This window comes from Frankliniella occidentalis, unplaced genomic scaffold (genome assembly GCF_000697945.3).
Source record: "Frankliniella occidentalis isolate FOCC.00 unplaced genomic scaffold, Focc_3.1 Scaffold44, whole genome shotgun sequence".
NCBI classification, from domain to species: Eukaryota; Metazoa; Arthropoda; class Insecta; order Thysanoptera; family Thripidae; genus Frankliniella; species Frankliniella occidentalis.
The window spans coordinates 670,550-679,402 of record NW_026267174.1 but is presented as its reverse complement, the minus strand read 5'-3'; the positions used below and the strand labels follow the sequence as shown (position 1 = coordinate 679,402).

The 8,853-nt window shown below is 39.4% G+C and overlaps 3 protein-coding genes across 3 annotated transcripts in view; 1 reads left to right on the top strand and 2 right to left on the bottom strand.

The window, feature by feature from the left end:
• Positions 1 to 4,009: 4,009 nt before the first annotated feature.
• On the bottom strand, positions 4,010 to 5,953 carry LOC113216780 (protein MEMO1-like). The gene is made up of 8 exons (XM_026436606.2): positions 5,762 to 5,953; positions 5,510 to 5,591; positions 5,324 to 5,392; positions 5,143 to 5,255; positions 4,945 to 5,056; positions 4,633 to 4,852; positions 4,444 to 4,548; positions 4,010 to 4,356 (listed from the first exon to the last, which is right to left on the bottom strand). The coding sequence occupies exons 1-8, from the start codon at positions 5,808 to 5,810 to the stop codon at positions 4,225 to 4,227; spliced, it is 882 nt and encodes a 293-aa protein (XP_026292391.1). The 5' UTR covers positions 5,811 to 5,953; the 3' UTR covers positions 4,010 to 4,224.
• A 109-nt stretch (positions 5,954 to 6,062) lies between these two features.
• On the top strand, positions 6,063 to 7,732 carry LOC113216782 (uncharacterized). The gene is made up of 4 exons (XM_026436608.2): positions 6,063 to 6,754; positions 6,860 to 6,989; positions 7,091 to 7,274; positions 7,532 to 7,732. The coding sequence occupies exons 1-4, from the start codon at positions 6,661 to 6,663 to the stop codon at positions 7,670 to 7,672; spliced, it is 549 nt and encodes a 182-aa protein (XP_026292393.1). The 5' UTR covers positions 6,063 to 6,660; the 3' UTR covers positions 7,673 to 7,732.
• A 91-nt stretch (positions 7,733 to 7,823) lies between these two features.
• LOC113216781 (uncharacterized) overlaps positions 7,824 to 8,853 on the bottom strand; it is a 21,628-nt gene continuing 20,598 nt past the window's right edge. The window contains exons 4-7 of the mRNA XM_026436607.2: positions 8,495 to 8,788; positions 8,331 to 8,402; positions 7,975 to 8,064; positions 7,824 to 7,900 (exon numbers count right to left, since the gene is read on the bottom strand). Of these exons, the coding sequence (XP_026292392.2) occupies positions 7,838 to 7,900; positions 7,975 to 8,064; positions 8,331 to 8,402; positions 8,495 to 8,788 (519 nt within the window). The 3' untranslated portion in view covers positions 7,824 to 7,837. The remainder of the gene's footprint in view (positions 7,901 to 7,974; positions 8,065 to 8,330; positions 8,403 to 8,494; positions 8,789 to 8,853) is intronic.

Genomic DNA, 8,853 nt, shown 5'->3' with positions numbered 1-8,853 from the left:
AAAAAATTCAGGGGGGACCCTCTAGACAGGGGACCTTCCAGGACCTACCCGTCAATGGAATGAATTAAATTTCTGGGCCATTGCCCATACTATTTTAATTTTGCTGTATGAAAATTGGTATGTGATTATCTATCTTAAGGAGCAAGACTGTTTGCCCTATCCCCTGAAACCTCTCAGCCTGTTTTGTAGTACTGTGTCAATTTCCCAGTTAAAACGTCATTCCTAGGGCATCCACAAATTCTTCACTGCAACCACCTTAATTCTTTAGATGAAACGAGCACCTACCAACCCTTTATCCAATTTGATGGTGTTTCTTTTCTTCTATCAGTCAATTGAATTAGACATGTTTTGTAGCGGTTATTGGAATTGAATGTTTATCAATGTTTTATCTCTGGGTCCAGTTTATTTATTTTATTTTGTTTCACTGCTTGGTGTGGTCTCAGACATGAGAAAGAAAAAAAGGACCATTAAAAGAGGTGACTGGTTATTAGCATCTTCATTCTTGCCCTATTACTAAAGTTATTTTTTAAAAGAACCGTAACCTGTGACATGAAAATTTGGCAGCAATGATGAATTTTACCCCTGATTGTATAGTAATCTACAGAATTATATTGTCCGTTGCATGATGTAAAATTTGATTTTGTCTGGTTGGAGTAAGTCATTGGTAAGTGTTTATTTTTTGGGAAAGCAATCCATCAGTATTTAAAAGGATTTTATGATCATTAAGGCTGGTACTTAGTAATTGCTGTGATTCAGAATTGTATAGTTCTATATTCTCAAAGTTACTCATTACTCATAAATTGTTGCAGTAGTTATGCCAGATGTGGTTCGTAATTTAATTTATAGTGCTCATCTTGATATCCCCCTTTAAATGTTGTTATGCAAGCAGCACATCTTAATTATTCTGTATGTAGTCTTGAAATCCATGCTTATCATCATCATTCAGTTCTGTGTGTCCTTATGGACACACTTTCTGATTGAAACAGTTAATTTGCAAAATGGTGTGGCATTACCTTTGCATATCAAGTTTATCACAATTTTATTTAGTTTTTAGTTTTTTGGGGTAATCCATTTGAAATGGTCCTGAATTTCAAATTTATCATGGTGTGCACTCATTTCATTCTCCATCCCTAGAAGGAGAATGTCCCTTGGAAAGTAAGAAAGAGTGTCTTTTTTTCTTTTTCAATCCAACTTTTTATGAGGCCATGGTTATTGTATGGATTCAAGTCAAATAGTAATCACTACAGATCACATTTTAGACATTGCTCAGTATCTTTCATGCCGAAGAGGTTTTCCTTACATGTCTGAACTCTTCGCTCTTCAAGTCTTCGGATATCATTTTTCAGACTTTGAATGTTAAACTCATGTGCCAAAGGTATGAAAAAGAAAGACTTTAATGCAATATGTATGTATCAACACATTCAAATTTGTAGTGAATTGAGCTTTCACAAAGTGCCAAGCTTGCGTCAAAGTATATATGGTGCCAATACAGTTGAAAAGTAGGTATGGTTTTCAATAAGAAATGCGTGTAGTTTGCTATTTACTTTTACCTGTGTACAATTTCTTCCACACAACATTTTAATATCTTGATTTCTGTCAGTTCATTGTTGAACTATTCAACCTAATGGCATGGGATTTTATATATTTGTACTGTAATACCAGTTTCACTGTTGCACAGCATTTGAAAACGATTCCTGCTTCACTCATTTAAAATTTTGCTTTTCGACTATCTTATAAAAATTTGACATGCTACATCATAACATATTAAGTCAGGATAGTTCAGATGAGAAAAGTACATTGTCATGGCAGCTTTGTGAATGCAACCCAGAATTTTAGAGCTTTGTTTCCCATGTGATAAAAGAGGGGAAACAAAAGCTGGAACCAAATTATAGATTATCTTGCCCATCTCACTGGTGGTTAATATGTGATTCAGGTGCAAAAGTTTTCTAGTCTGGAAGTGGTATTTGCCTTTTATTTAAATAACCTGATCTCTTCAAGTTTTATTGACTCAGTTGCTGCTGGAGTGATCAAATTTAGAAAAAGTTGTTGATGTCTTGTATCATTGGGCAATTTGTGATTATGACTTTTGTGGAATCCTGGTGATGCATTTTTTGTTTTTACAATACTTAGGATTTGAGTATATATAAATGAGTTGGTAGGCCATTTTTAATGGTAGTCTGCAAATGTGACAATCGTATACGCTTTTACATTTCTTACAAAGAAATCAGCAATATGTCTAAAATCAAAATTCTTTTTTTAAAATGTGTGCCAGTAGATTTCATAAAATTGATTATTGTTGCTATGAAATAGTCATTCAGTTTAGTATAGTATTTGTTATTTGTGATGGTGCTAAGTTGTATAAATGTAATCTGGAGTTCGTATATTTGTGTTTCATTGCATAAAATGGCACATCTGAAAATGATTCCTCTACATTTAAACACTGAACAATTTTTCAGTACCAAATTTCGTTAGTAATCAAGCGTTGGCGCGGAAAAAATTCAACATACAATTCTTTTATTTCTCATTTATTTATCTCCCACACATATAGTATGTTGGTTGGTTTTGTCTCTAGCAGGAATGAGGTAATGCTTTCTTAAAGTTGAGACCCTTACAAATTAATAACAACTTTTAACACCTGAAACTTTGCACTTACCCTGCACATATTTACATCTTTTTCTCCACCTATATTGAATACAAAAGTTCACTACTTTTAGCATTCTTTTTCATAATGTTAAAACATTTTATTTTTCAAATAGCGTTCAAACAACAGGGTCTAATGTAATAATTGTGTAAAGCAATTTCAAATGTATGTTATGACATGCAAAGATATAGGTCCAATTTTTTTCTTTTTGTTTGTTTATTTGTTTATTTTGTTCTGTCAAAATTATCTAGCATTCTTCAATATAATTATCACATCTGAGAATGAGTTCCAGCTCCACCAGTTTCTCTTGCTGAGATGTGCCGATTTTATATGTGTGTGCGTGTGACTTGTGACCGTAAAAAATAGGACATTCTTACACATGTTATATGTCTTGAGCATCCTTAATTCTTCTTCTTTGTCACAGTATAACTATTGTAAAGTGGGAGTGACTCACTTGAAGAATTTCTGAATGTGTTCATCATCAGAACTTGTTTCAAAATGACATTCTGATTCTAAAGTCATTTGGTGAATATTTATTTCAATCACTTGAGGAATTTTTCAGGTCTGCTGGGTTGTCAACACAACTATGCAGAACTGATTCGAAAGCCCAAAAAATGTTGAACTATTGAATGTTCAATTTATTTTGTTGCATATAACTGACACTTATAATTTCTTCATTAAAGTGACTTGGGCTCAAAACCAAACTGTGGACCACCAATTTTCAGTGCATTTGTGTTTTTAAGGAGCAGAGTGGAAATAGTTTGAGTGTTACATCCTCAAGAACAAGTGAGGTCATTGAACTGGAGTTCTTGAGAACAAATTATTTGTGATAGATGCCGCAAAACCATGCCTCAGAACCCGTCAGACACAACAGACGTCAGACATTGACTTTTGAGAGAACCTTGAATGCAAAACACCCAGGAACTTTTTATACAGAACTATTAATCTTCAGAATTAGTGTTTAAAGAATTTGAAAAGAGCAAAGTGTACCCTGTGTGTTCCCACCTCATGTAAATAAATATCCTTATCATCTGAATCAATGGCAATAATGGCATTCCTGTGGGATGATCCCCAAACAAGCTAATAAATTTTGTAAGAGGTTTGAATGCAACAATGCTTTTTTTTAATTATTCCTTTCACCTGACAATGAGTTGGGAGAAAATTGACTTCATTATACTTGACGTATTTCATCATTAAAGTTTGGTTTGATACACCCCCTCCCTATTATGCTTTTTGTTGTATGGTATATGAAAATAGGATAAACATTTACCCAACATACCTGAGATAAAGGGAAATCTGAAATTACTTTTTAATTGGATCAGGGTTTCCCCAACAACAGATTCTTTATCTTCTTTTCAAAAACAAGGCTTTTAGGTTTTGAAAGTTTCATTTCATATAAAAGTAGACAATACAAATTAGGCAGTGAGTATAAATCATTAAAGAGTACTTATGTACAACATATTGTACTTGAAAAAATGGTCTTTTCACATTCTGACAATCTCTGAACAGGAGGGCTAGATTAGACCTTTTGTTAGGCATTACCTATATAAACTGAAGTAAATGTCTCCAGAGGAGAGAACAGTTTAAATAAAAGTTAATGAAGCTGAGGCATAACTCACAGATGAATCACTCATGGTGAAGCACTGATCAGATTGTGCGTATTTGAGAAATTTCAGTGACATCCTGTTACCTTTTTTTTCCAGAACACTTGCTGCCTGCAAAACATACAGAGTTTAAAAGCTGGTTTAAATTGGTTTACTAATACACATATTTGGTTTTCAACATACTGTCTAGCAACTTACCTGCAATAAAACTGCAATTGGATGGCGACCACAAATTGTATTGTCATATTTTTTTAGGTAGTCAGAAAATGCATTGGGATTTAAGTCTTCAATACAGTCCATTCCCTAGAATACATTTTATACATCAATTGTAGTAGAAGGAAGAGACTTACAAAACCATGAGCACATACAGATTATTCAATTTTTTACCATTTTGTCCAATGCTTCAACTGACTGGAAGATTTGTCCATACTTTTGATCATGATATGTGTACCGAAATCTTTGACCCCAATGGCAAAAGTCAGAAGACACTACAAATAAATTATTTGGGTCAGCCAAATATGGAGCAAGGAGTTGGCCATATGTAGCTTCTCTTTCCACAGTCAGCGAGCCAATCATAATAGGGACAATGGTAAAGGAATCTTTGTACCTGTCAGCAAAAAAAGACAACATCAAATTTATCTACAGTTTTTGTCCTCCCTATATACATTCACTTTTTAAAGTTTATTTCACAGTACTTACTCTTCCATTACCCGAGCAATGTACGGTAAATGCATTTCTAAGCTATGCTCATCTTCATCAACTTTTACGCTCATCCTTTCAAACTGACCAGTAGCTTCCAGCTCTGAGTACACTAAACATAGTAAAAGGAACATTCACAGGTTATTGCAGGTACACTTAGAGTTGTTTGTTATAACAAAAAAAGATAAGTATTGTTACCTAGGGAGTCAATAGTGAGATCATAGAAAGGTGTACAGTATTTTGTGGTACTTGAAAGAGCACAGCCCGGCAACCAAACATTATGTGATGGTCCCAGCACAAAAATACGCTTTCTGTAAGCATGGTGTTACAAATGAGTCCAAGACATCTGTTTCATATAACCTTTGCCAATAATACTTACACCGCTGAGGGATCCACTTGCTTATAGGCAAATGCAGCACATGCGCCACAGTAACTATAGCCAGCATGTCTAAAGAGAAAAAGTGGAGGATAAAATAATTGTGAGTCATTCTCAAACTGACATATTCAAACAATGTCAGAATAAAATATAAAAACAATATTTTTATCAAGTAGATGACAAACTAACGGTGCAATAATTGCCCTTGCAGGACGATGAGCTACACTGACGACCTGAAGCCATCCATCCAATTGACGACCAAGTTCCTTGACTGAAAGTTAGACAATGAAAATAAATTCATACTGAAAAACCCCACAAATATAGCACTTAAATAAAAGAAAATTCTTATATGAACATTTTTAGATGGTATCAGAATGGGTGCAACATTTTCTGCTGGTGTCAATGCACTGTAAACAAAGCAAACAATGAAACACTTCTTACCGTTGTTAGAATACCAAGTACCAGCATGAGATGCTTTTCTAAATGGCATGATGAGCAGGGTATCAGGAAAATGGCAGTGATATTTAAATAAAAGTTAGTTGTTTTCTGTTTTAAAAAAGTCTATAAAATGCAAAAACCGTGATGTGGTGGCTGGTTTTCTACTGCTCGGCACAGCTGAGGGCCGACAGATGAGCATCGCTGAAAGAAAAAGAGGGGAGGGGGAAGGCTCACTCTGTGCTCTGGTTTCGGAGGCGGGAGTTTTAAAACACTTCCATGACCACGAACGCAATCCGCAATTTATGCTTGAGCCCATTCTGAAGGCGCATTCTTCTACTTTTGATTTTTATTGTATTTCTAAATCCGATCAGCCCATGCGTATTTTCTTATTCTCCAAATGCCGAGAGCGAGTTAGGTCTAGGCGGAAACGGGAATGCCCAAAGCAAACACAAACGTTGTATTTTCCGAAAAAAAAAAAAAAAATCAAATAAAACATTGTGATGCGTGATAACGTCAACTGCGCTTTTGGCCCGGTGACCACAAACCCCTGAAAATGGGAAACGCAAGAGCCTTGAAATGCGGACTTTATCTCGTGTTTACGAATAAATACTTTCCTTTTCTCATTTCCTTAGTTTCTTTTTTCCATTTAAGAAAGAACAATTTCAGAGAATTTTCTCCAACTTACTTTGACCCTTGTGACTGTGCGATGTGCGAAATCTCGCCATTACTTGTTATCACTGTCCCAATGAGTGCGCCCCGGGCATCGGAGGCGGCCTGGCCGGCCGGCCGTATCGTATCGCGGTCCGCAGCAGGTGCCGCGCGGGTATAAGAGGCCACCCCCAGCAGTCGGCGGGTACAGTCCAGCCTGCTCCAGTCGCTCCAGCAGCCGCTCCAGCACAGCCATGCGCGTGTTCGCCGTCCTCCTCCTGGCCGTGGCCGCCACCTCCGCGGCCCCGAGCGTGGTGTCGACGATGCCCACTCTCATCGAAGTCTACAGTGAGTGTCTGCGCCAAACGTTCCTGTAGTTAATTACTAGTGTGCTTTCATGCCGTGATGAATCGGTGAATTCAACGCTGCGTCTTGTGTCGTTTTCGTCACCAGGAGCACCTCTTGCCGAAAAAGACTACTTCCAGCCCGAAGAGGTGGCGGGCCTCAAGGGCCTCTATGACCAGCCCTTCGTCGTCGCCTTCCAGAAGGCCAAGAATGAAGTCCAGTCGTTCTTCCTCCAGAAGTAAGGGTGCAATCAAAATGAGTGCTTGTAGTTGTTTTCCGACATCTCTTGTGAGCTTTGTGAGGAATCCACTGTATTAATGACACTATTCGTTTCCACAGGGGAATCCAAACCATATATGAGGACGAGCAATTTGCGCACCTCCGCCACCAGCTGCTGAACAGCGTCGAGAAGGTTGCATTCTACATGAGCGCTGCCCGCTACCTTCACATCCCTCAGCTCACCATGCCCATCAACATGGTGGTCCCTCACAAGACCATGCCGGGTGACAAGGAGTACCACATGGTAAACTTCGTAACTTAGGAATGTTTTTTTTAAAGCGAGTGGGGCCTTGTAGGTGTAAGCAGAAACAGGTGCAATACATTACATCGGAGAGGGGGGGGGGGGTAATTCAATTTTTGCCCACTGTACTGCAGGCTTTTTCACTGGGGGCTGAGAAGGTTCGGGGTGGGGGCAACAGCTGTTCATACTCTTGGACCTTTCCCCTTTAGAGTACTTAGAAATGTTCTCTAAGATCTTCCTGTGGTCGCTTTCTGTTCCAGGCCGAGAAGAAGGGTGAGGGTGAGTTCATCCCGTTTGTGTTCATCGTGCGTAAGGACAAGGTTGTCGGTGACTTCGAAAAATTGTACAAGGTCGGCAAGTTCTCCTTCACGGAGGAAAAGTTCCAGACCATTGAAGCCTGAATGAGCAGTTGGATGATGTTTAATCCTTTCGAGGAAATATGAATAAATTCATTCCACAAGTAGAAACTACGTAATTGATTTCCCCATTTTTATCCCAAAACAATTTTGAAACTCCCACTACTTCGTTTTTGTTTAAATTTCGAAAACCATCATCACAAAACGAAATTATTGAACTTTAATATCAAATTGGACCATAAAGACGAGGTACGATGTTACAGCGGCGAAAACCTACAAGTGCAACATGTTCAATAATCATCCAATAAAATGCATAATGATTTCAATTAACACTTTAACAGACTTACACTTTTTAAAGTAGATGAGTTGAGATCAAGAACACCTAGTAGACTGTAACTGTTCGACTGGCGCAGAACTTGGTCAACGAAGCAACTCACCTAAAAAGTACACACACAGAGTTCGAAACGGGTGACCGTTTTGACCCGTTGTAACGAATGGGGAATGGGTACTAGCTCGGACCCATAAGTACTACCGGGTTGCCTATTCACATGGGGCCCTAATGAGCTGTGGCCTGTGGCCAGGTTCGATAGGCAAGGGGATCCAGGCCGCAGTGCACCAATTTCGATCCAACGGGACAAAACGGCCAATCTGTATGCTGAGCATATAAATTAATTCATTTAACGATACATTTTGGACCATTTACCTCATGGCTCGTTTCTTTGGTTTCCACAGTTTCTGCTAAATGTCCTAATAATAAGCTCCCAATACGAACGCTCTGAAACATAAAGGCTCATAAGTGTGTAAAATGGCACCTTATTTTTGTCGTTGAATTATTATATTGAAAAAGTGACCACGCCTTATCCTCACCTCCGCGTGGAACCGCTGGCTCGCGACGCAGAGCGCGGCGAAGAAGACCTGGTGGCAGACGGCGACGACGGCCGGGACGAGCGGCGACAGGGCCCCGCCGGGCCTGCTCAGCATGTAGGCGCAGTCCGAGTACCAGAGGGTGGCGTTGAGGCTGAAGTTGACGAGCACGAGGAGCGAGCGTTCCTCGGAGAGGGCCAGGGCCATGTCGTGCATGTCGCACAGCAGCTGCTGGCGCACGCGGAGGGCCCGCCACCTGAGCCGCGGGTCCAGAGAGGCCCCGCCGGGCGCCAGTGACTGTAGACGGGGAGCTTCAGCGTCAACCGGAGTGGCGCGGTCGCCACCGCTCCGCCACCGCCCCC

What these genes read in the sequence shown, in the direction of transcription:
- LOC113216782 (XM_026436608.2), top strand. Translation starts at nt 6,661, where the DNA reads ATGCGCGTGTTCGCCGTCCTCCTCCTGGCCGTGGCCGCCACCTCCGCG. An exon ending in CACTCTCATCGAAGTCTACA is followed by an intron (nt 6,755 to 6,859) that starts GTGAGTGTCTGC and finishes TTTCGTCACCAG; the next exon opens with GAGCACCTCTTGCCGAAAAA. An exon ending in CAGTCGTTCTTCCTCCAGAA is followed by an intron (nt 6,990 to 7,090) that starts GTAAGGGTGCAA and finishes TCGTTTCCACAG; the next exon opens with GGGAATCCAAACCATATATG.
- LOC113216780 (XM_026436606.2), bottom strand. Translation starts at nt 5,810, where the DNA reads ATGCCATTTAGAAAAGCATCTCATGCTGGTACTTGGTATTCTAACAAC. An exon ending in TCTCACTATTGACTCCCTAG is followed by an intron (nt 5,057 to 5,142) that starts GTAACAATACTT and finishes TACTATGTTTAG; the next exon opens with TGTACTCAGAGCTGGAAGCT. An exon ending in ATTGCTCGGGTAATGGAAGA is followed by an intron (nt 4,853 to 4,944) that starts GTAAGTACTGTG and finishes TTTTGCTGACAG; the next exon opens with GTACAAAGATTCCTTTACCA.